Below are 27,048 nucleotides of genomic sequence, written 5' to 3'. Positions count from 1 at the left end.
CACCACCTCTTACCCCCTTATCTCACACCCCCCTCTCTCTACCCTGCCCCCCCCTTATTTGCGCTCTCACCCTCTGTTTCTCACTCCCATCTCCCTCTTCCCTTTCTCCATTTTTATCCTACTCCTCATATCTCCCCCATCTCTCCCTCCAAATTCCTATCTCTCCTCCCTTGCTTTCTCCTCTCTAATAGCAGCCATATTTAAACCTGAAAGTGCCCAGCAGCTTCTATGGACAGAAGCCAGGAAATTCAATGCAAGCTATGCAGCAGTAGATATTTAAATGCTCCCTCTATTCAGCTGAGCTGCAATATGTAGGTGGGGCATTGTGTGGGTTTGGCTTGAGTTTGGGCAGAGACACAGGGGCCCCCACAATCTCCTATTGCCCAGGGGGCCCCATGAGCAGTCAGTCCACCCCTGCACACAAGGCTTGGGTCTGAAATGTTCGGCGGCCACTGTAACAAAGTCCCACCTCGCCTCCTAGACCGGCTCCTGTGATAAATGGAACACCGATCCAATGCTGTGAAATTGAATCAGTGTAATGTGTATCATAGGAGCTGGTCTAGGAGGCGGGACTTTGTTACAGTGGCCGATCCAGGCAATTCAAATCTAAGCTTCCTGACACCGCAGGAGATTGCTAATGTGTGTGATCCAGGCACTGATGAGGCTGTATTTGGTGGGCACTGATGAGGCTGAATTTGGTGGGCACTGGTCTCTGACCCTCTCTTGTATTTTTCTCCAGTCTGACCATCTCTTCTATCATGTCCTCAGTCTCTTACCATCTCTTGTATTTCTCTGCAGTCTCTGACCATCTCCTGTATAATGTCTGCAGTCTCTGACCATCTCCTGTATAATGTCTGCAGTCTCTGACCATCTCCTGTATAATGTCTGCAGTCTCTGACCATCTCCTGTATAATGTCTGCAGTCTCTGACCATCTCCTGTATAATGTCTGCAGTCTCTGACCATCTCTTGTATCATGTCTGCAGTCTCTGACCATCTCTTGTCTTTTATAATGTCTGCATTTTTTTGAAGGGGAATCTGGAGAGGAGTCAAAAGTTGGAGTGCTGCTGGGATGGAGGTCATAGGAGAAGTCAGACATATGTGGACTGTGGAAAGGAGACTATAGGATAAAACCAGAGCTGCAGCCGACTGACTGAGCCCTGCACAATACACCTAGGAGGTCAGGGACAGCGCCACCAGGCCAGTCTGGGGGGGCAGTGATGTAAGGGGGGAGTAAATGCAATATTGGAAGAGGGCATTGATATAAAGGCTCCCCTTATATCGTTAACAACCTCTCCCACATTCCCAGAGTTCCTGGGGTCCCCCTTGATTGCTCCACTTTTAACCAGAATTTTCTCTTGCATATATAAAAGCCGATGTACCTCTATATCTGTCTTATCTATATATATAATACACTCTTCAAATGTTCTTTAAAATGCATGGTTTTCCTTTTTATGGTAAAAAAATGACGTTATGCTATAGGGCTGGTATGAAATTATTTCCAGGGCTGGTTTTTATTCCCAGTCCGGCCCTGCTTATGTGCAGCTCTGTTTACATTTCAAACACTGTGCCGGTGTTTCAGGATATGATTCCTGCGTAGTGCAGGAATGACATCCCACACCAGCCAATCAAGACTGCTGAAAACTGGCACCCGAAAAGTTTTTTTTTTTTTTTTCTCCCCCCCCCCCCCCCCCCTTTAATTAGTACTGTAATTGGCTGTACAGTGCTATTGCAAAAACAAGCAGAATATCAGTGAAGTTTTTTATAAACCTAGTAAGAATGCTTTCTCATATCTGCTAATTTTCCTTGTTAAATCGCTAAACATGCTGATTTTCCTTGTTAAATCGCTAAACATTCAAACATTCTTTTTCTTTTTTATTATCATAGGCTTGGATTTGTTCTCTGAATAAAGACAATAAAGCTTCCCTTCTGGAGTGGATGAAAAACTGTAATATTAATCTTGTACAGGTTAATGGTCAGAGGAAATATGGTGGCCCTCCTGCAGGTATGGATAATAGGCCAGACCAGTTATGCTGGAGAAAACTCATAAAGCTTAACTCAAGCAAACCGCTGAATTTTACAGATTATATATATATATATATATATATATATATATATATATATATATATATATATATATATATATATATATATATATATATATATATATATATATATATATATGAGATTGTCTATCCTGGTTTGAGATGTACGCCATTCTGCAGCACCCTACAGCCCTTTCTAATGGAGAAGACCTAATTTTTCATTCGTGCAGTTCAGGAACACTTGGAATACTTTCACACAGGCTTTCTGCGCGGCGGACTTCGTTTTTGCTCAGCAGGGATCGATCCGCTGAGCAAGCGGATGACAGGGCCATCTCCGCTCACTGTGAAGAGACAGATCTGTCAGAGCACCTCTCTCCTCTATGGGAGATCGGATGAAAATGGGCCCATCCTCCAGACGGATGGAAAATAGGGTTTCCATCCGTCTGAATTTCACCGACAGGATCAGATAGCGGCAGGTGTCAGGGGACATGTCACTGCTGACTTCGGCTGCTCCATAGGGATGCATGGAGCATCCTATTAGGTCCGCCTGAAAAAACTGACAGGTGGATCTGATCGGAAAGCCCGTGTGAAAAGGGCCTTACAGGTTTCCTTCCCACCTGCACCTGTGACTTAATGGTGAACAGTAAATGAATGCATCTGTCACTCTGTTCTTTCCTGATCAGCATTTTTCCTTGTGCTGCCTTTCCCTTTCTGAGCTCTACTGTAATGAAATGGGCTACTGCCCAGGGTGGATAAAAATAGATGATTTTTAAAATAAAATAAAATTGGATTTGTGATTTTTAAATTGGATCCTTACGTTTTAAAGAGCACCTGCCATTTCAGATCCATCATGGCAGCACCTGTTAGCGGGCATCCATTTGTCTGCTGCTGTCACATCCCCCACCTTGTCACTGCTGCTTCACTAGCTGTCCTTTTTAAAGTGAATGTGACTGACGGTGAGTTAACAGCGGGTCAAAGGAGGAGACAGATGACAGTTGCTCTTTAACAATTGTGATTTAAATTGAGTTGATTTAAATCCTTTTTACTAGTGATTTAAATTGTAATTTGACTTTATTTCAATCAAATCCCCCCCCCGCTGCTGCCACCTTAATTCAGGTGCAGACCCTGCTTGCATTTAACAAATAGATTTCATAATGTAGAAATGAGAGGAATTTATTTTCATTTTTAGGTTTTGTTTGTCTGGGGTTCTGATTTAGCTTTTTCAAGTTATTGGCTTCGAAAGCATGTTTCTGCTGCCTAGACAGATGGCATGTGCAACCTGCAGATTTCTCAGCACAGGTTATTCCCTGCTTGTAGACATCATTTTTGGCTCTCGGGGGTTACAAAATGTAGAAGTATGCTGTTAAAGGAGATATACACTGCTCAAAATAAAGGAACACTTAGAAAAAACAACGGCTCCTAATGGGGAAAAATATCATGCTGAATATCTATACTGATATGATCTGGGTAATGTGTTGGGAACGAAAGGATGCCACATTGTTTGATGGAAATTTAAATTATCAACCTACAGAGTGCTAAATTCACACACCCTGAAACTCGAAGTGAAAAAATGAAGCAGCAGTCTAGTATTTTGCTGACATTTCATTGCAGCAACTCAAAATGGTAGTCAGTAGTTTGTATGGCCCCCGCGTGCCTGTATGCATGCCTGACCACTTCAGGGCATGCTCCTAATGGGACCATAGATGGTGTCCTGGGTTATTTCCTTCCAAATCTGGACTAGGGCATCACTGAGCTCCTGAACAGACTGAGGTGCAACCTGGCGATGTCGGATGGACCGAAACATAATTTCCCAGAGTTGTTCTATTGGATTTAGGTCAGGCGAGCTTGGGGGGTCATTCAATGGTATCTATTCCTTCATCCTCCAGGAACTGGCTGCATACTCATCACATAAGGAGGGGCATTGTTGTGCACCAGGAGGAACCCAGGACCCACTGCACCAGCATAGGGTCTGACAATGGGTCCAAGGATTTCATCCCAATACCTAATGGCAGTCAGGGTGTCATTGTCTAACGCACATGTGTCAAACACAAGGCCCGCGGGCCGAATCTGGCCCTCCAGTCCATTTCATGTGGCCCTCACACCTCTCCTGGAGCTGTAGTAGAGCTCCAGCCCTCCTTTGGGCCTCCTGCAGACCCTGCACTTTCTGCTTCCCAGCTCTGCCACCAACTTCTTCCAAGCAGCAACACAAGGTAAGGGGGTGCACTTTGATGTAAGAGAGGGTGGGGATGGAGTCTAAACATCTGATTTAAGGGGTTTGGGATACTCTGGACATCTAGTATTACAGATGCAGCTGGCCCTTTGAGGGCAATCATAATGGTGATGTGGCCCTCGATGAAGTTGAGTTTGACACCCCTGGTCTAACGTATAGAGGTCTGTGCGTCCTTCTATAGATATGCCTCCCCAGACCATCACTGACTCGCCACAAAACCGGTCCTGCTGAAAGAGGTTAGACAGCATATTCTCCATGGCTTCTCCAGACCCTTTCATGTCTATCACATGTGCTCAGGGTAAACCTGATCTTATCTGTGAAAAGCACAGGGCATCAGTGGCAGACCTGCCAATTCCGATGTTCAATGGCAAATGCCAATCGAGCTCCACAGTGTCGGCCAGTGAGCTCTGGGCCGGCTAGAGGACGTCGAGCCCTCAGGCCATCCTCATAAAGTCTGTTTCTGATTGGTCAGACATTTAGACCAGTGTCCTGCTGGAGGTAATTTTGTAGCGCTCTGGTAGTGCTCCTGTTCCTCCTTGCTCAAGAGGCAAGATACCGGTGTCACTGATGGTTTAAGGACCTTCTATGGCCCTGTCCAGCTACTCCTAGAGTGACTGCCTGTCTCCTGGAATCTTCTCCATGCTTTTGAGACTGTGCTGGGAGACACAGCAAACCTTCTGGCAATGACATGTATTGTGTGTCCTCCTAGAGGTATAGGGTCCAGGTATCCCCTTATGCTACCAGCAGTGACACGGACTCTGACAGTGTTTCACTAGTTTTGCATTTGGCTAGAGTAGGGTGAAAAAAAAATCTGTGGCCTCTGCCTGTAAAACCATTCCTGTTTGGGAGGAATTCTCATTGTTGCACATCTAGTACATTTGTTTATTTCAGCTGCAACAGATTAACCCTCCTCTGCTACTTGGCTGACCAGATCAATCCCAGTAGTTTACTTGGCTTGATGCTATACTCTTAATTAAAAAGTGTTCTGTTAATGTTCCAATTTGACACCTCTTGAAAAATGCATTTCTCTAACGTTCATTGACAGACACAGTTCTCTCTGATTTATATCAGTAGGGTAATACTGCCCCCTACAGGAGTAGGATACTAGGCAGATAAAAGTTCTGGCTACGCCTATGGGCAGTCCCGGAGGGTACACTCTCTTCTTGCAAAGGATGCCAGTTTTTAATCTGCCTAGTCAGGAGTAAGGACCTAGTTCCTTGCTGGGATCTTTGGTACTGGCATAGAATTCATTTTTTATGTAGATTTTTTTTTTTTTTTAAGCTAGTCATTTTTTTCCCCCGGATCATTTATCCTGTGAGATCTTCTAGCAATTATGCCGGACTGGGCGACAGACTGGACCCCCATATCCAGTGGTCACCCCAGTCTGGCCATCGAGCGCGTGCAGGCCTTAGCTCCGCGCTGGGTCGGCCGCAGTATAGTCCCGCCGGACAGGGACTTGCCCCGCGAGTTAAATGTCTCGCCAGGATGCACACGACAGGGTCTAGGCTGATGTCCCAGCGTTCCAATTTGGCCGACAGCCCCCCTAGGCAGAATCCAAACAAGGGAGACTGCTCTAGGTGAGGCTGGGATCAGATGCTGGTCGGATCCGCAATCCAGGGTAGCTTCAAACAAAAGGAATGACCGCACTTCCGATAAACTTCAAAGAAAGGAGTGTCTTTATTCCACATCAATCGAGTTGGCAAATACAAATACACACTGTGAGTGCAGGACAATCGGTGGACGCGTTTCACGACTGGATATGTCGCTTATTCATCACCAAATTCACTCTGGATGTGCATCGGCCATATATACACCCCATACATACAGCTGGCAACAATTGGAGTCATCAAACTAGTTGTTCCTCCCTTTGGTCAGCTGTTGGGAATCTACGGCTAGATTGCACAGACAGAGTGATCCCAACAAAATCCAAACTTAAAAACACTTGTGAAAAAACATTTTACATATATATAGATATCAATCAAAATGAATATCCTTAGTGGTAAGTGCTAAAGTGAAGAAATAATCAAGAATAAAAACATAAATTCAGTGTATATGATACATTAATTATATATATAAAAAGATATATACATGTATAAAATATAAATAAAAAGAATGTGTTGAAAAAAACCTTTGTGAGTGACCTTGAAAATGATAATGATATATTATTGAAATAATAATTGATCATGTGCCATGTCACAAAAAAAATTCTTGATGTCTAGAAGAGCCGTTTGACCGGCCGCAAAAACGATGTATTGTATTCAGAAAAGGAGCAGTTTAAATATCCAATATGTAAAAATGTGGAAAAAGTAAAAAACTCCAATCTGTGAATTTCTGCCCAACAATCATGTGCAAAATAATGCGGTAATATAATTTTTGAAAAAATGAAGAAAAAATGAAAAAATGAAAAATGAATGAAAAATTCAGTGTATATAAATTACCGCATCGATGTCTCAAGGATACATTTCCATGAAACATTTACAGATGGTGAAACACTAATAAAATTGCATAAGAGAAAGTCACATATGTGTGAATCGTATATAAAAAAAAAAAAAATTATTATTTCCATATATTAATGGATATACCCGATTCAACATAATCAAATGTGACTAGTATAAAAATGCAATGCACAGTGACATAGTTTATATTTTTCTTGAGTTGTATAAACAGCGATGGGTGTCAATCAATGTAAACACATTGTAGCAACCCATTGCTATGTTGAAGGATGTTACTAATGTCAGTGTGCAACTCCTTTCTCATGGCTGAATTTCTCATATAGTGTTAAAACCACAAAGCCTCTTTTTAGAAGAAAAGAAATACAAAAACAAGGAAGAATCGGGTACAGATCACTATATATTAGTAGGGTAAATAGCTCACGATTTAAATGGGTCAACCATGCTAATAGGATACCCGATGTGTTAAAATCGGCCAGTCTATGGGTGTACGTGGAAGTTTATCTTGTCTAAATCAATCTAAACAATCAAAAATTTGATTATTATATTTTATTTTATTATGATCTATTTTATCACTATGAGTGCTGACATCTTCCATGAATCCCAGAGGCAGGGGAGAGAAAAATTTGGGAACGAACCTCCAATACGTTTTTATAATTATGTATTTTAATATTCAAGATAATATATATATATATATACACACATTCTGGCTAGAATAAAATGGTCTCAGATATTCCTATATGAAAAAATTATCACTGGATATCTTGTATGAATTTTATCAAAGCAGGGAAATGTTAGTAATGATCATTATTCTGGACAGATGTTATACTGGTATGAGTACTAGTGTAACTAGTGGACGTTAGGTATAAAAATGTGTCACGTCCCACTCAAAATTCATACCTTCGGGTAATCTTGTACGGAGTTTAAATATCCAGAAAACTTCACGTTTGCAAAGTATCTGAAAAATATCTCCTCCTCTTTTGGGTTTTGAGATTTTTTCAATGACCTGAACCATGACCAGGGAAATATCACCTTCATGTAGGCCATTGAAATGACGAGCGACATTAGTTAATTTGAGACAACGAATGTCGCTTAAGTGTTCTCTAAATCTATCCTTGAGTCTCCTCGTTGTTCTGCCCACATATTGGGCTGAACACTTTTTGCAGGTAATCAAATATACAATATAATCAGAGTTGCAGTTAAAAAACTTGTCTATTTTGTAGGTCCTGCCACTAATAGTGGATTGAAAATGAGGACTTTTTAGAATATGGGGACAGGTGACAGTCTTGTGCCCCACATCTGTAGTTTCCTCTACAGTGTAGCCATGTTAACGATGGGGGAACCTTTTTGGTTTGATACATACTAGGGGACAATACATTTCCCAAAGTAACCGCCCTTTTTGCCACAATATTTAGTCCCTTTCCCAGAATTTCATAGCATGCATGGTCTAGATATAAAATAGGTAGATGTTTGTTTATTATAGATTTTATATGGTTAGTAAATAATCAAGAATTTCTATCAAAAAAGCCTGTAAGGTAGATGGCATCTCTGTATATGTTTCTAAGCTGTAACCAACCGCTTCCAAAGCTAATGTGTGTGGAATGGAGGAGTACAGACTGGACATGTCACACGTGATCCAGCTGTACTCCTCGGACCACACAAACGAATCCATAATTTTTAACAGATGGTTTGAATCTTTCAAATAGCTTGGAAGAACTTGCACTATATATTGGAGTTGTCCATCTAGCCATTCTCCTAGTCGTTCGTTCAGGGAGCCAATGCCTGCTACAATTGGGCGTCCATTTACTGGATCCAATCCCTTGTGTATCTTTGGCAGGTGGTGAAAAATTGGTGTTATTGGGAACTCTGGGATCATATTTTCAGATTCCTTGATGGAAAAAGCACCTATGGCTGCCCCTTTCTTGACAAGCTGCTTTAGGACATTTTTGAACTTGTTGGTCGGATCACTTTTTAACGGTTGGTATGTATTTGTGTCAGTCAGTTGTCTCAAAGCTTCAGCTTTATAATGTATTTTATCGAGAACAACCACGGCTCCCCCCTTGTCCGCATTTTTGATGGAGTCATCTTCCTGTAATAATTTCAACGATTTCCTTTCATTTATGGACAAATTGTCTACATTGGTATTTACATATGTGGACAGGTTGGAAGCCAGCTCAAAAATGTCATTTTCAACTAGTTTCTGGAACTTATCCATTTCAGCCGATCGGGATTGTATGGGATAAAAAGATGGTATATTCAAATTAACCCGTTGTGTTCCCTCATCTCTGTCGGGATATATTGAATGTGATTCATGGATTAGCTCCTCTAGCTCCGACACAGCACATTGTTCACGGAACGATAAAGTCGGAGAATGTATTTGGCTGTTATCGGGAGGATTAGAGTCCAGATCGATTCCCTCAATCATATTGTCCTCGGGGTCCACAAAAAAATGTTTCTTAAGGGTTAAATTTCGTATAAATTTGTTGATATGTAGTGTAGTTTCAAAGGGGTCAAAATGGGTATGGGGACAAAAATTAAGTGCTTTGGATAATAAAGATGTTTCATCTAAAGTGAGACTCCGCTGAGATAAATTTACTACATTGTTGAGCATTACTTGCGATGTGTCCTCAGATTGTATTGACCATTTGATGGATCGCTGGTGGTTCTTTCCTCCTCTCCTTGTTTTGGCCTTTTTGATGTTTTTTTCTTTGTTACATTTCTGCCCCTTCTTGGCTCGTTTTTTGACTCATTAAAGGAACCAGGATGTGGTCTGGGCGTCTGTGTATAGTCAATAGACGTATCGGACGATGTATATGTTACTGATGTGTCAGTGCCCGTGGCCTCCGGGTCTGAAAAGCTGACTTTTTTCTTTTGATAATGGCGGCTCCAGGTGTTTGTTTTTTTCCAGATATAGACATTGTTTGTTTCATAGTCAACTTTATCTCTTAGTAGCTTCTCTTTTTTGCCGCTAATCGTGTTAGTTTCCAATTTATTTATTTTATCATTTAATTTGAGATCCAAATCCGTAAACGAAGGGTTACTTTTTAATGGAGTAATTTCTTCCTGTAATTTAGAGATTTCATCCTGTAACCTCTTTAGTTCCAATGTTTTCGAGTCTAAGCTTCATAAGTTTGAAGGAACAGGTGGAAAGTGTATCAGTCCACTGCTTTTTTAATTCTTCATTGAAGAGATCAAACATAAAGAAGGCCAAAACAAGGAGAGGAGGAAAGAACCAGCGATCCATCAAATGGTCAATACAATCTGAGGACACATCGCAAGTAATGCTCAACAATGTAGTAAATTTATCTCAGCGGAGTCTCACTTTAGATGAAACATCTTTATTATCCAAAGGACTTAATTTTTGTCCCCATACCCATTTTGACCCCTTTGATACTACACTACATATCAACAAATTTGTACGAAATTTAACCCTTAAGAGACATTTTTTTGTGGACCCTGAGGACAATATGATTGAGGGAATCGATCTGGACAATTTGTCCATAAATGAAAGGAAATCGTTGAAATTATTACAGGAAGATGACTCCATCATCAAAAATGCGGACAAGGGGGGAGCCGTGGTTGTTCGATAAAATACATTATAAAGCTGAAGATTTGAGACAACTGACTGACACAAATACATACCAACCGTTAAAAAGCGATCCGACCAACAAGTTCAAAAATGTCCTAAAGCAGCTTGTCAAGAAAGGGGCAGCCATAGGTGCTTTTTCCATCAAGGAATCTGAAAATATGATCCCAGAGTTCCCAATAACACCAATTTTTCACCACCTGCCAAAGATACACAAGGGATTGGATCCAGTACATGGACGCCCAATTGTAGCAGGCATTGGCTCCCTGAACGAACGACTAGGAGAATGGCTGGATGGACAACTCCAATATATAGTGCAAGTTCTTCCAAGCTATTTGAAAGATTCAAACCATCTGTTAAAAATTATGGATTCGTTTGTGTGGTCCGAGGAGTACAGCTGGATCACGTGTGACGTGTCCAGTCTGTACTCCATTCCACACACATTAGCTTTGGAAGCGGTTGGTTACAGCTTAGAAACATACAGAGATGTCATCTACCTTACAGGCTTTTTTGATAGAAATTCTTGATTATTTACTAACACATAACTATTTTGCTTTTGATGGTGTGTTCTACCTCCAAAGATGCGGGGCAGCGATGGGAGCCAAGTTCTCACCTTCCCTAGCCAACCTTTATATGGGTTGGTGGGAGAGGTCCCGCATCTTTGGAGGTGGAAACCCATATAGGGATAACATTTTTTTGTACCGTCGCTATATTGACGATTTACTATTTATCTGTCACAAATCTGTTGATCTTGAATCATTTACTTTGTTTTTGAACAATAACGACCTAAACCTCTCCTTTACGGGCGTTTCCAGTCTGGATAAAATTGCATTTCTGGACATAACCTTGAGTCATGTAGGAGATAGAGTTGTTTCCTCCCTATATAGAAAGCCCCAGGCAGGCAATAGCCTATTGCATGCAAAGTCGGGACACCCTCTCCACACAATAAAAGGGATCCCTGTGGGGCAGTTTTTGAGGCTCAGAAGGATTTGCAGTGACAGTGATACTTTTAAAGAGGAATCATATTCCCTATACCAACGCTTTCTCCAGAGAGGCTATCCCAGGTGGATGTTGGACAGAGCCTATCGATTAGCCCTTGAGAGAAATCGCACTGATCTTCTGCAACTTGCTGCACCAAATCAAACTGCACCCACAAACCAGGAATTTGACCCCAATGTTATACAAACGACAAAGGGTCCCTCCAGTGACAAGAATATAAGTAGAAAAAAAAGAAAACTTAAAAAAGATAAATTTACACCTTCGGTCACGTTGGCATTACCATATAGTCTAGAATTTAACCATATAAAATCTATAATAAACAAACATCTACCTATTTTATATCTAGACCATGCATGCTATGAAATTCTGGGAAAGGGACTAAATATTGTGGCAAAAAGGGCGGTTACTTTGGGAAATGTATTGTCCCCTAGTATGTATCAAACCAAAAAGGTTCCCCCATCGTTAACATGGCTACACTGTAGAGGAAACTACAGATGTGGGGCACAAGACTGTCACCTGTCCCCATATTCTAAAAAGTCCTCATTTTCAATCCACTATTAGTGGCAGGACCTACAAAATAGACAAGTTTTTTAACTGCAACTCTGATTATATTGTATATTTGATTACCTGCAAAAAGTGTTCAGCCCAATATGTGGGCAGAACAACGAGGAGACTCAAGGATAGATTTAGAGAACACTTAAGCGACATTCGTTGTCTCAAATTAACTAATGTCGCTCGTCATTTCAATGGCCTACATGAAGGTGATATTTCCCTGGTCATGGTTCAGGTCATTGAAAAAATCTCAAAACCCAAAAGAGGAGGAGATATTTTTCAGATACTTTGCAAACGTGAAGTTTTCTGGATATTTAAACTCCGTACAAGATTACCCGAAGGTATGAATTTTGAGTGGGACGTGACACATTTTTATACCTAACGTCCACTAGTTACACTAGTACTCATACCAGTATAACATCTGTCCAGAATAATGATCATTACTAACATTTCCCTGCTTTGATAAAATTCATACAAGATATCCAGTGATAATTTTTTCATATAGGAATATCTGAGACCATTTTATTCTAGCCAGAATGTGTGTGTGTGTGTGTATATATGTATATATATGTGTATATATATATATATGTATATGTATATATGTATATGTGTATATATGTATATGTATATGTATATATATATATATATGTATATGTATATATATATATATGTATATGTATATATATGTATATGTATATATATGAACTTTAATGGCACCTATTAAGTTTTTCTTAAAATCTGTGAGAATCATAGAGATGACTCCGGACTCCACATGCTCGTATAGGATGTACATATATATGTGATAAAATATTGGATGCATTCTAGTTAGAGTCCTGGAGTCATCTGTAGTACCATAGATCTTGAATATTAAAATACATAATTATAAAAACATATTGGAGGTTCGTTCCCAAATTTTTCTCTCCCCTGCCTCTGGGATTCATGGAAGATGTCAGCACTCATAGTGATAAAATAGATCATAATAAAATAATATAATAATCACATTTTTGATTGTTTAGATTAATTTAGACAAGATAAACTTCCACGTACACCCATAGACTGGCCGATTTTAACACATCGGGTATCCTATTAGCATGGTTGACCAATTTAAATCGTGAGCTATTTTTGGCCAAATTTACCCTACTAATATATAGTGATCTGTACCCGATTCTTCCTTGTTTTTGTATTTCTTTTTCTTCCCAAATAATCCCCACTCTCCCTCTTTTTGGACGGCTTTTTTTGTAAGGCTTTTCTTCTAAAAAGAGGCTTTGTGGTTTTAACACTATATGAGAAATTCAGCCATGAGAAAGGAGTTGCACACTGACATTAGTAACATCCTTCAACATAGCAATGGGTTGCTACAATGTGTTTACATTGACACCCATCGCTGTTTATACAACTCAAGAAAAATATAAACTGTCACTGTGCATTGCATTTTTATACTAGTCACATTTGATTATGTTGAATCGGGTATATCCATTAATATATGGAAATAATAATAATAATAATAATTTTTTTTTTTTTTTTTTATATACGATTCACACATGTGACTTTCTCTTATGCAATTTTATTAGTGTTTCACCATCTGTAAATGTTTCATGGAAATGTATCCTTGAGACATCGATGCGGTAATTTATATACACTGTGAATTTTTCATTCATTTTTCTATTTTTCATTTTTTCATTTTTTTTTCATTTTTTCAAAAATTATATTACCGCATTATTTTGCACATGATTGTTGGGCAGAAATTCAGATTGGAGTTTTTTACTTTTTCCACATTTTTACATATTGGATATTTAAACTGCTCCTTTTCTGAATACAATACATCGTTTTTGCGGCCGGTCAAACGGCTCTTCTAGACATCAAGAATTTTTTTTGTGACATGGCACATGATCAATTATTATTTCAATAATATATCATTATCATTATCATTTTCAAGGTCACTCACAAAGGTTTTTTTCAACACATATTCTTTTTATTTATATTTTATACATGTATATATCTTTTTATATATATATATATATATATATATATATATATATATATATATATATATATATATATATATATATATATATATATATATAATGTATCGTATACACTGAATATGTTTTTATTCTTGATTATTTCTTCACTTTAGCACTTACCACTAAGGATATTCATTTTGATTGATATCTATATATATATATATATATATATATATATATATATATATATATATATATATATATATATATATATATATATATATATATATATATATATATATATATATATATATATATATATATATATATATATGTAAAATGTTTTTTCACAAGTGTTTTTAAGTTTGGATTTTGTTGGGATCACTCTGTCTGTGCAATCTAGCCGTAGATTCCCAACAGCTGACCAAAGGGAGGAACAACTAGTTTGATGACTCCAATTGTTGCCAGCTGTATGTATGGGGTGTATATATGGCCGATGCACATCCAGAGTGAATTTGGTGATGAATAAGCGACATATCCAGCCGTGAAACGCGTCCACCGATTGTCCTGCACTCACAGTGTGTATTTGTATTTGCCAACTCGATTGATGTGGAATAAAGACACTCCTTTCTTTGAAGTTTATCGGAAGTGCGGTCATTCCTTTTGTTTGAAGCGACAGCCCCCCTACACCATTGGCGTCCGCCTGTGTTCTCGGTATGGGGAGTAAACGTCCCCCCACCCCCCCCCCTCCCCTGGCGGATTCTGAGGATGGACGCTGGCCCTCTGGGATGAGTCAGACTCTCACTCCAGGGTTCCCTCTGTCCTGTTGTGACCCCCTACTTCCCACGTGGGGAATTGTTTTGGCCTACTTGAGGCTGGGGCCTAGTGTGCAGGCCGCATTGGGGGGCCGGGGGAGTGTGGCGCTTGACCGATCCTGCCGGGAGGGGCTTGGTGGGGTTTTTTGCTGTGGATGGCGTTTGGGGGGTCCCCCTGTGGGACCCGATTACGGTGATTCCCACGCGGGCCGCCATTTTGTTATAGCCTCTGTCGGCTTCTATGGTGGCGGCCATCTTGATACACCCATTTTCGTCCATTTTGCGGTAGATTATTTGCTGTGGAGGCCAGTGGGAGTGCCTGGAGGACAGTGTTATGAGGGGGGTCTCTCCCTCTTTGGGGGTCTGTTAGCACGCGCCTGATCTCTGTGGGGCCGCTTTTTTAAATTCTTTTTTTTTTTTTTTTAAAGTTGCTGTCGGGTTCCTTAGGTTCAGTATGGACCCTGCAGGCCATTTGTTCCCACCTGACCCCCTCACAGAGGCTGCAGGGCCTTCCGAATCTCCACTGTTCATCGCCTTTTTTGGCAGGTCGGCAAGCATTTGGGCCCGGGTGAAGGTGGTAGGTGTGCGGAGACGTTTCTCCGCCTACCCATGCCTCATCTGATGTCTCGGAGTCGGAGTCTGGCTAAGCCGCCGCAGACGTGGGGCCTTCCTGCCGGGTCTGTTACCTCGCACCCTGTCTCCTCGGATGAGGATGACATTTCTACCTCCCCTGCCGCGACAGGTGCTGGTGGATGCACTGGCTTTTTTGGGGCGTGACACCCTGCAGTTTGGGGGTCGCAGCGGCGGCTGCGCCTGGGGCGCAGGTGGTATCTGGCACTCGCATGCCATCTGGAGCTGCTTTTTTTGCTGGCTGCTGAAGTAGGAGGGGACTGTCCTGAGACGTTCCCCCCTGGGGTGTCTAAGTGGCTGTTAGACGTTGCCCTTTTGGGGAGTCTCTGGTACTAAGGTCTGTTCCGCCTTTGAACGTACGGTCTCTAGCTGAATGGGACTACCGTTGTTCCAGTGGAGGACTCCCCGTCTTTTAAGGACTTGGGGGGGATAGGATGGCGCGGGCTGTGGCCTGCGATCTGTACTCTGGCGTAGTTTGCACTGGGAACAGTGTCTTCCCTTGCCACGCAGACTCTGCCTGATGGGCGGTGTTCCACCGCCGTGATTTGTGGGGCATGTCCCTCTTGCCCTGGGGGAGCTGTTGGACCAGCTGGCGCAGGGGCTGCTATTTGTTTGAGATGCCACGCTGGTCGAGGCTCCCTTGTATGGGTCACCTTGTTTTTCTGTGGTGGTTGTCCAGCGTCTACTTGACCGTAGTGTTAGTCTGCGGATCAAGCTTCTATGACGGTCTTAATGGCTCTCCCTGTTCACGGGGATCGCCTGTTTGGCGCTGCTCTGGATGACATTATATAAGCGTCTCACAGGGAGGGGGGGAGTGTTTTTCTTCCGCAGGCTAACGAGGGTAAGGTCCTTTGTCGCTGTTCTTCACTTTCGGCTCGCAAACAGTTTCTTCGTCCCTAGGGGACGGTTGATGTGGCGAAGTCCTTCCAGACTTTCCCGTGTGGTTCTAAAGGACCCTGGTCTGGAGAACATGAGAGTGTGTGTTTTTGTTTTCCAGACCTCCGGACTAGGCCTACTCGGCCTGAAGGTGCTTCCTCACCCATCTAGGGGGTGGGGGGGAGGTCCTTGCCGGTCGAGGACCTGCAGCTGGCCCGGATCTCAGGCTGCTGAGTCCCGATCCGTTTATTTCCGGTAAGGTTTTTACCTTCCATGTACAGCTGTCCCCAGATCGCTTACTGGTGCTCTGTTGGGCAGTTCAGGCTCTGGTTGAACAAGCTGAACCAACTGGTCCTTTGGTTCCATGCAAATCAAAAATTCAAGTTTGTATCGGTTCGCACTGCGGTGGCTTCCCTGCATCGGGGATTCCTGGCCTCCATAGACATCAAGCTGCCTACCTTCACATTCTGTTATGTTCGGGACACCTACGGGTTCTCAGTTTTTTGCGGTGGGGAAGGATCTCAATCGGTTTGACGTTGCCCTGGGGTCTCGCTTATGCTACTAGGGTCTTCATGAAGATGTGGCTCCGGTCCTGGCGCTGTTGTGGCAGCAGGGGGCATATCGGTCCGGGTTCCTGGCCAATCTGCTTCTCCGTGTGGAGTCTCCTACGGTGCTGACAAACAAATTTTGAAGTCACCACAAGAACTCTGGAGGAGTTCAGGTGGGTTCTGAACCTTCAGAAGTCATACATGGTCCCTTCCAAATGACCGGACTATCTGGGCCTGAATTTGGACTTGCTTTCAGGGTGTTTTTCTCCCTCCGGGGAAAAAACTCTTGGAACTTCAGACTGCGGTTCATGTCCTGCACATGGTTGTCCCTTCGGACCTGTATGCGCATTCTGGGAATGATGGTGCCGTCTTTCGAGACGGTCCCTTTCGCTCAATCCCTCTCGGGGATCCCCCAGAAAGCGATCCTTCTCGAATGGGACTAGAACCCAAACTCTCTGGACTTTCAGGACCGGCTGAGCTGGCTGACAAGGGAGTCTTGAGCTGGAATCCTTCCTCCCCTTTTTCTTTAACATTATCACCGCGGGTGAAAGCCTGTCTGGGTGGGAAGGAGTCCTTGGCAGGTTCTCTGCTTCTGGAGTATGGTCTCTGGAGGATACAGGTTACCAATCAATGTCCTGGGGCTGAGACTGATCCGGCTTTGCCTGGTTCACTGGATCAGGCAGCTGCCCGGTGCACGTTCAATCGACTATGCTATGACCGTGCCTTATGTCATTCACCAAGGGGGCACCAAGGGTGTCCTTGCGGCCTTGGATGTGTAAATTCTTCGTTGGGCAGTGCGCCTTGTTCCAGCACTTCCGCTGTTCCCTTTTCAGGTGTGGAAACTTTGGTGGGCGGATTGTCTCAGTCGACAGGCCTTGGATGCAGGGGAATGGTCCCTTCATCCGGAGGTGTTTCTGCAGTTGTGCCTTCGTTAGGGGCACTCCAGAGGTGGACCTGTTGGCGTTGCATCTACAGGATAGTGCTGCGGTTTGTGGCCTGCTCCTGGGACCCTCTTGACGGGTGCAATGGTGGCACCATGGGTTCTGTCATGGGCAAGGACCTTCGCTAGGTTCAACTTGAATGATGGCGTGGAGTTTAGCATGGTCATCTGCACATGGCTGCCGCTGTCATGGTCGTGTGTGTGTGCTCACGGATGGGCCAAGGTCAGTCTTGGCTGCGGTCTGCCTTGCCTCCTCCTAAACTGCTGCCAAGAATTTTTCGCAGGATTGAGGCGGAAGGGATTCCGGTCTGTCTTGTGGCTCTGGACGGGCCTCGCCGAGCTCGGTACGCTGGCCTGGTCAGGCTGGCCGCAGACGCTCCTTGGAAAATTCCTTTCAGGGAGGAGTTATTGTCCCCAGGGCCCATCTCCCGTCTGACTTTGCGGTCGCTGACTTTGCCACTTGGCTGTTGCATGCCAGGTGCTGAAGGACGGGGTTTGGCTGCTTCAGTGATTCCCACCCTGCTTGAAGTGTGGGAAGCGACTTCTAGGGTGAGTGTTTGTTCATCATACGAGAGTCGTATATTGCGTGGGCTCGCTCTTACTCGGTGGCCCGAATCTTGGCGTCCTTCAATGGGGAGTTGATCACAAGTTGGCCTTGAGTACTGTCAAGGGTCAGGTTTCAGTTTTGGCAAATTTCTTCCGAAGGACGTTGGCCAGTTGTGCCCTGGGGCGTGACTTCTTCCAGGGGGTGCGACACTTGGTGCTTCCGGTGCGACCTCCGTCACCCACTGGGGACCTTGATTTGGTGCAGTCAGTTCATTTAAAACCTCTGTTTGCGAGTATTCGAGGGTATCGCCTGCCTGCCTTACAGGAGGTGGCCTTCTTGGTTGCTGTCACTCTGCGTGCAGGTGTCGGCACTGGCGACATTGTTCTGTCGTTCTCCCTATGTTGATCATGGGGCCAAGAGGGTTTCTGGTGTTAACTTGCATGGGGACATTGTATTCCCATCTTGTGTCCTGAGCCCTCAGCTGAGATATCAGCTGGAGTTTTCAACACCCCCCCCCCCCCCCCACCTTACAGGATGCTCATCACCAATCTGCCAAATTCCGAAAGGAAGGCCTCGGCCTTACTCTCCTCCCTAAAGGAACTGGAAGAACAGAGTCCTATGCAGGGTACCACTAGAAGAGTTAAGAGGGGGGTTCTATTCCCACATCTTTGTAATACCCAAACCCTCAGGAAAGTACAGAATTATCCTGAACCTAAAACCCTTGAATCTCTCGGTCGTGTACAAGAAGTTCAGGATGGAGTAAATTTTTTTTTTCAGTGAAAACTATCCCCCCCCCCCCCCCCCCAAAACTGCTTCATGGCCTCAATAGGTCTAAAGGATGCCTACCTTCACATTCCTATCTCAGAGGTGAGCCAAAGGTTCCTCAGATTGGCCATAAGAACGGAGAAGGGCATAAGGCACTTTCAGTTTCAGGCCCTTCCTTTCGGACTATCCTCTTCCCCCTGCATATTTACCTGGCAGAGGCCTTGGCATCCATGCGGCTCCAAGGTATATCGGTCATTGCGTACCTGGACGACCTGCTCCTGTTTGCACCCTCACGGGAGCCACTGTCCAGATTTACTGGAGGCAAGGCAATTCCTGGAAAGGCTAGGGTGGCTACTAAACCTGGAAAAATCCAGCCTGGTTCCATCTCAGAGGATTACGTTCCTGGGGTACGAACTGGATTCCACGCTACAAAGTTTTTCTGCCCCTAGCAAAGAGCCAGAAGATAGACAGAGCAGTCAGCCTTTTACAAAACAATCAAAAGATATCAATAAGGCAGGCCATGTCGATTCTGGGCTCACTCACAGCCACAATTCCAGCAGTTTGTTGGGCAGGACTTCACTTTCGCCCTTTACAGCTGTTCATCCTAGAAATCTGGGATCACACTCGGCACTGTCTGGATATGGTAGTACAAATCCCAACACAGGTAAAGAGATACCTGTGGTGGTGAAGGATTTCAAATCTCTCAGGGCCTCTCTTGGACTCAACAGCATCAAAAAAATCTCACCACGGATGCAAGTGGCACAAGTTGGGGGGCACATCTGGGCTCCAATCCAGTACAGGGGCACTGGGGAAGCAAAGAATCAAAGCAGTCCTCCAATTGGAAAGAACTGAGAGCGGTAGAACTAGCCCTAAAAACCTTTCAGGCAGAACTGCAGGGACACAGGGTACAGATCCGCTAAAAACAATGCCACAGTGGTGGCTTAGGTCAACTGACTGGGGAACGAGGCACAGTGTCTCCCTGTGGGCTGTGACTGAGAGAATACTTCAGTGGGCCGAAGCCCAGGTTCTCTCTCTCTCTCAGCGGTTCACTTGAAAGAACTGAACCAGGGGGCCGACTTCCTGAGCAGGAAAACTTTGAGAGGGCGAGTGGACTCTCAATCAAGAGATGTTCAGTTGCATCACCCAGAAATGGAGAATGCCGGGGATAGATCTATTTGCTTCTCGGCAGAATGCGAAGTCACGACTCTTTTCCCTGACTAGATGGGACGGAGCACTTGGAGTAGATGCCCTCGCACAAACTTGAGCATTCCCCAAGTGTTATGCCTTTCCCCCGCCAGTATTAATACTGGCAGTCTTGAAAAAATTTCGGGAAGAGGACACCATCCTAATCCTCATAACACCACACTGGCCCAAAAGACCATGGTTCTCGGTCCTGAAAGAACTAGCTGTAGAACCCCCTTGAATTCTACCAGCGCGGAAGGACCTTCTTTATCAGGGCCCAGTATTCTGCCCACAGGTGGAACGCTGGAATCTAGCAGCCTGGTTTCTGAGAAAGAGCTGTTGAAAAGCAAGGGGTTTTTGGATCAGCTGGTGGCGACTCTGCTTAAAAGCATAAAGAAACACAGGCCATTTATCTCAAAGCATGGAAATGTTTCAATCTCTGGTGCGAGAAAAACTCCTTGAATATAAGTAGCCCAGTAATCGTAATGGAATTCCTTCAGGCTGGTGCAGACAAAGGCCTAGCCATCAGCACCCTAAAGAGCCAGGTTTCCGCAATAAGTGTCTTCCTAGAAATTTCCTTGGCCAGTAATCCCTGGATAATTTGTTTCTTTAAAGCCTTAAATAGGCAGAGACCAGTAAGCAATCTCCCGTTCCCTATGTGGGACCTATTGGTGGTTCAATAAGCTCTCCTAGAAGAGCCATTTGAACCAATTACGTCTTGTGAGGTAAAATTTTTAACCCTCAATGTGGTCTGAAAATTTCAGAGACCAAGAAATTGTGTTGCCAACTTTCTGTTTAAATCCTGTGAGGGAACAGAAAATAAAATTCCATAAGTTAGACGCTAAAAGATGTGTTCTTCAGTACATGGCTTGTACAAAAGAATTTAGGAAAGCTAATTCCTTTTTTTAATTTTCTGGCACTAATAACGGTACTAAGGCATCTAGACGCTCCTTAGCAAGATGGCTTCGGTTAGCCATTAGCCGGGCCTACATTTCCTGTGGGAGGGAGGCCCCTATAGGTATTACGGCACATTCCACTAGAGCTATGGCGACTTCTCAAGTGGAAAATGCTGGTACTACCCCAGAACAGATCTGTCGGGCTGCAACTTGGTCGAGTTATGGAACATTTACCAAACACTACAGACTGGACCTACTGTCCGCTAAGGATCAGGCTTTTGGTCGAAAAGTCCTTCAGGCGGTAGTTCCACCCTAAGAGTACTCGCTGATCCTCTCAAGGTGCCTGTCCTGAAAGACGATTGGGGAAAAATAGTTACTGGTAACGTCTTTTCCAGTAGTCTTTCAGGACAGCACCGCTACCCACACGAAAAAGTCTGAACATAAGACAGTCAGTCAGAGGTTGGGGGGTTGGTATGATTAACACTTGTCTCCCCAGTGGCCGGAGGTGTTCTCGAAGAACTGAGGCAGGGAGCTTAAATCCAAAGAATTGGGGCGGTGTTTCCTGAGAAGGGAGGAGCCAGGTTCTCTCAAGGTGCCTGTCCTGAAAGACTACTGGAAAAGAAGTTACCAGTAAGTAACGCTATTTTTTCATGATATTGTGAATGACCAATGGTGGCGCGTTAAGCACGTGCTAATGGTGCCAAAATGCTTTAAACGCCAGGATCCTTTTGCTGATAGTCTCCAACCGTTGGACGGTTCCACCAAAGGTGGATCACCCTGTTTCCAGGTTGAACAAATCTACTATTGTGCCCGTGGAAGATTCCCTGGCTTTCACGGATCTGGAGACGCACGTAGATGGTTACGGAATGGATTAGGGTTCTGAAAGGGAACTTGGACCCTGACATGGTTCCCCCAGAACTGATGGAACTTTTGGACCAGATGACCCAGGCCCTGGTGTTCCTGTGTGATGCGTCCCTGGATGCGGCTCCCCTGGTCAGTTTTGGCTGTGGGGATTGCACTGCGGCGAATGGTTTGGCTTAAGAGTTGGTCGGCTGACCAAGGTTCCAAGAAAGCCCTGATAGATCTCCCCTTTTCTGGGAGAGTGTTTGGTGACTCACTGGATGAGTTGATCAAGGGTCTAAATGGCGGGAAGAGTACTCTTCCTCCTCAATCCTCCAAAGGTAAAACGCCCCATACTAAGTGGGGTCCTTTACTGCTCAGATGGTTTTTCGTGACCCCGGGGCGCAAGAAAGTTAAGCCGTTCAGAGCTTCTGGAGGGGCTAAGAAGCACTGAGGAAAGTCCAAGGCCATTTAGTGTGGTGCTGCGGACAGCATGGAAGGGGTGCCCTCACCCATCTCTAGGGTGGGGGTGAGCCTTCACTTCTTTCAGGAATCTGAAAGGCTCTGAACCGCTTTGTTCGGGTGCAGAAGTTTTGAATGGAGTCCATTCGGTCGCTGGTGGCATCCTTGAATCAGGGATTTTCTGGTCTCCATTGATGTCAAAGATGCGTATCTCCACGTCCCCCATATTCGAGGGACATCAGCAATTCCTCCGCTTTGCAGTGGCAGAGGAACATTTTCAATTTGTGGCGTTACCCTTTGGTCTCGCCTCCGCTTCCAGAGTTTTTACCAAGGTCCTGGCTCCTGTGCTGGCCTTGTTACGTCAGCGAGGAATCTCAATTTTGGGATATCTGGACAATCTCCTGTTGCGAGCAAACTCTCATTCGGATCTGTTGACCAACATCTCTATTACAGTTCAGACCCATCAAGAATTCGGGTGGACCAGGTTAATCAGGCGATCAGATTGCTGATGGAAACCGATCAGTCCTCCTTGCGGGCATGCATGAGGGCCCTGGGCTTGATGGTATCCACCTTCGAAGCAGTCCTGTTTGCTCAGTCTCACTCGAGACCTCTGCAGAAAGATTCTGGCAAAATGGAACGGGGATCCTCGTTCGTTGGACCAGAAGATTCTATTGAGCCATCTCATGAAGTCGGATCTATCCTGGTGGATCCAGTCACCTGTTCTGTCAGGGCAAACCCTTTTTGCCGCTGTTCTGGATGGTGGTCACCACGGACACCAGCCTGTCTGGCTGGGGTGAAGTGCTGGAGAAGCTATGTGCCCAGGGGACTTGGGCGACCGAAGAGTCCTCCTTGCTGATCAATATTCTGGAGTTGAGGGCAATCAAGCTTTGCCTGCTCCACTGGACAAGTCGGCTACGCGGCTCTCCAGATCGGATACAGTCAGACAATGCCACGGCTGTGGCTAACATCAATCCTCAAGGGGGCACCAAGAGTGTCCTGGCGGCCAAGGAGATGGCCAAGATTCTGGTTTGGGCAGAAGCTAATATTCCAGCTCTTTCTGTAGTCCACATTCCGGGTGTGGAGAATTGGCAAGCGGATTACCTGAGTCATCAGGTGTTTGGATCAAGGGGAATGGTCCCTTCATCCGGAGGTGTTTCACCTCCTGTGCCTGGTGGGGGACTCCGAAGGTGGATCTGATTGCGCCTCGCCTCAACAGAAAGGTTCAGCGATTTGTGGCCAGGTCTCGTGATCCTCTGGCCGATGCCACAGATGGTCTGGTGGCTCCTTGGAGCCATTATCGCCTGATTTATGCATTTCTTCCGCTCTCCTGCTGAGGTTCCTTTGCCAGGTGGTGGTGGAAGGCATTACGGTCGTTCTGATGGCACCAGACTGGCCTCAGCGGTCTTTGGTACGCAGACCTGGTAAAAATGGTCATGGATCCTCCATGGCGACTTCCCCTGTGGGAAGATCTGCTGTCTCAAGGACCGATCTTCCATCCTGCTTTACGGTCGCTGGTTTTAACGGCTTGGCTGTTGAAAGCAAGGTGTTGAGGGATAGAGGCCTCTCTGATGCTGTTATTCCTACCTTGCTGAGAGCTTGGAAGGCTACCTCCAGGAAGATTTATCATTGTACCTGGAAGGCCTACATTGCCTGGTGTGAGTCGCCAAGGGTTGCATCCTCGCTCCTTTTTGGTGGCGAGGGTCCTAGCCTTCTTGCAGAAAGGCGTGGAACAGCATTTGGCACGATTAAGGGTCAGTCGGCCTTGGCCATTTTTCTTCCAGCGTCCCTTGGCGACTAATTCCCTGATTTGCACCTTTAGGAAGTCTACTTCTAGGAAGATCTATTGTACGTGAAAATCGTGCATTTCATGGTGTGAATCGCTGCAGTTGCACCCTCGCATGTTTTCTATAGCTTGGGTTTTGGCCTTTTTGCAAAAAGGAGTTGGGCAGCACTTGGTGTTGGGCACTATCAAGGGTCAGGTGTCGGCCTTGTCCATTTGCTTCCAACATCTGTTGGTTACTAATAGCTTGATTTGCACCTTTATTCAAGGGGTGCGTCATTTGGCTCCTCCAAGGAGATATTGGTTACTTCTGTGGGATCTCAATCTGCTTTTGTCTGTTCTTCAAAAGCTTCCTTTGAGAAATTTAGGGAGATTTCTCTGCTTTCCTTGTCGCAGAAGGTTGCCTTCCTAGTGGCTATTACTTCTGCTCAGAATATTTGAGTTGGCGGCTCAGTCCTGTCGTCTGCCTTATTTGGTGGTCCACAGGGATAAAGTGGTCCTCTGACCTAATCTCTTTTCATCATAATGAAGACATTGTGTTGTCTTAAGTCCGAAGCCTAAGTATCCTAAGAATTGCCTTCCATTCTTTGGATGTGGTTCGGGCGATAAGGGTTCATCTGACGATTACAGAGTCCTTTTGGGAAGTCGGACTCTTTGTCCTTATGGACGGTACTCGCAAAGGTTTGGCTGTCTGCTGCGACCATTTCCAGATGGATCAGGCAGACGGTTGTTCAGGCTTATTCACTCAAGGGTCAGGTTCCTCCTTTCCCTGTGAAGGCACATTCTACTAGAGCGCTGAGTGCCTCTTGGGCTTTTTGCCATCAGGCCTGTTGTACAAGTTTTGTAAGGCAGCGACTTGGTTGTCTGTGCATACTTTTACAAAATTCTACAAGGTGGATTTGTTGGCACTCTTCAGATGCATCTTTTGGCTGCAAGGTTTTGCAGTCCCATTTCATAAGAGAATGTTTTTCTCTAATAGTCTTCCAGGGCAGCATCTGAGATAGGCTCCTCCCACCTGAAACAGGAAACCGTGGTCCACCATTAAAAAAACTTCAATCATACCTTCTGCCTCAGTTTTTGTTTCTTCCAGATCCATTAGGAGCTACACCTGTTCATTCCTTTAGTCTCCTTGCTATGCGGCAGAAGGCTCCCTGATCAGCCTCCCGCTCAACTCAGGGAACCTGGGCCATGAAGATCAGGGCCCGCACAATGGGGCATAGTTACATAGTTACATAGTTACATAGTAGGTGAGGTTGAATAAAGACAATAGTCCATCCAGTTCAACCTGTGTAGGTGTGTGTGACTGTAATCCTCTAACATAGCCCTTTATCTCCTGATCCTTGAGATGTAAGTCTAAGAGTCTTTTGAAAGTCACCATACTACCCACAGAAACCACCTCTTGTGGTAGACAATTCCACAATCTTGTAGCCCTAACAGTAAAGAACCCCCCACGTTGCCTGAGGTTAAAACGCTTCTCCTCTAATCGCATTGTATGTCCTCGAGTCCTCATGCAATTCCTTCGAATGAACAGCTTTTTTTCTAAGCTGAGATCCCCATTAAGATATTTATAAATTGCTATCATGTCCCCTCTCAGACGTCTCTTCTCCAGGGAAAATAAATCGAGCGATTGCAGCCGCTCTTCATAGGTAAGGTCCTCCAATCCCCTAATTAGTTTAGTTGCCCTTCTCTGGACTCTCTCCAGCTCCAACACATCCCTCCTGAGGACTGGCGACCAGAACTGGACAGAATACTCCAGATGCGGTCGGACCAGAGTTTTATAAAGTGGAAGGATTATAGTCTTATCTCTGGAATACATCCCTTTCTTTATGCATGCTAATATTCTGTTGGCTTTGGAAGCTGCCGCTTGGCATTGCATGCTGTTGCCTAATCTATCATCAACCAAGACTCCCAGATCTTTCTCCATTTTTGAGTCCCCCAAGGGTTCCCCTCCTAACATGTATTGTGTTTTTATGTTTTTGGTCCCCAAGTGCAAAACCTTACACTTCTCCACATTAAACCTCATTTGCCATGTCGTTGCCCACTCCGTAATTTTGTCCAGGTCATTCTGTAGGATATCTGCTTCATGCTGTGCAGTTATTGCCCTGGCCAATTTTGTGTCATCTGCAAAAATTGATAACGAACTACTGATCCCGTCCTCAATGCTGTTTATGAATAAATTGAACAAGGTTGGTCCCAGGACTGAGCCCTGGGGCACCCCGCTTACTACCTCAGCCCAGTCTGAGTATGCGCTGTTTATTACCACCCTTTGGACACGGCCTTTTAGCCAGTTCCGTATCCAAGAGCAAACCCTGCTGTCGATACCTGCAGACCTTATTTTATAAATTAAGCGCTTGTGGGAAACTGTATCAAACGCCTTAGCGAAATCCAAGTACACCACATCCACTGGTCTGCCCCTATCTAGCTCACAGCTCACTTCCTCGTAGAATGCTAAGAGATTGGTTTGACAAGAACGCCCATTTGTAAACCCGTGTTGGTTACTACTGATGATGTTGTTGTCTTTAGCATACTCTACGATATAGTCCCTTATCATCCCCTCCAGAAGTTTACATACTATTGATGTCATACTGACAGGCCTATAATTTCCCGGGATATGTCTCTGGCCCTTTTTGAATATCGGAATCACGTTAGCCTTCCTCCAATCCCCTGGTACATCTCCTGTCCTAATACTGTCAGCAAAGATTAGGAACAGTGGTCTAGATATAACCATACTGAGTTCCTTGAGCACTCTCGGATGTACGCCATCCGGGCCTGGTGATTTGTTTGTGTTAAGTTTATCCAGTCTTTCCCTGATTTCCCCCTCTGTTAGCCATAGTGGCAAGTCCTGTGTATTACTACTAACCATACAGTCATGGTCAGTGTACCCCTCCTTTTCCTGCGTAAAGACTGACGAGAAAAAAGCATTCAGCACGGTTGCTTTTTCAG

At 44.6% G+C, this 27,048-nt stretch overlaps 1 protein-coding gene across 1 annotated transcript in view; it reads left to right on the top strand.

Annotated features, from left to right (window-relative positions):
* LOC309552680 (dead end protein homolog 1-like) overlaps positions 1–27,048 on the top strand; it is a gene marked incomplete at both ends in the record, with an annotated part of 88,427 nt that overhangs the window by 38,215 nt on the left and 23,164 nt on the right. The window contains one exon of the mRNA XM_082253608.1: positions 1,886–2,003. Coding sequence (XP_082109734.1) covers positions 1,886–2,003 — 118 coding nt within the window. The remainder of the gene's footprint in view (positions 1–1,885; positions 2,004–27,048) is intronic.

The sequence above is a fragment of the Pelophylax lessonae genome (genome assembly GCF_965119305.1).
Source record: "Pelophylax lessonae genome assembly, chromosome: 4".
Classification (NCBI taxonomy): Eukaryota; Metazoa; Chordata; class Amphibia; order Anura; family Ranidae; genus Pelophylax; species Pelophylax lessonae.
Note: the sequence above shows the minus strand (reverse complement) of the source record. Positions and strands in the feature narration are given on the sequence as shown.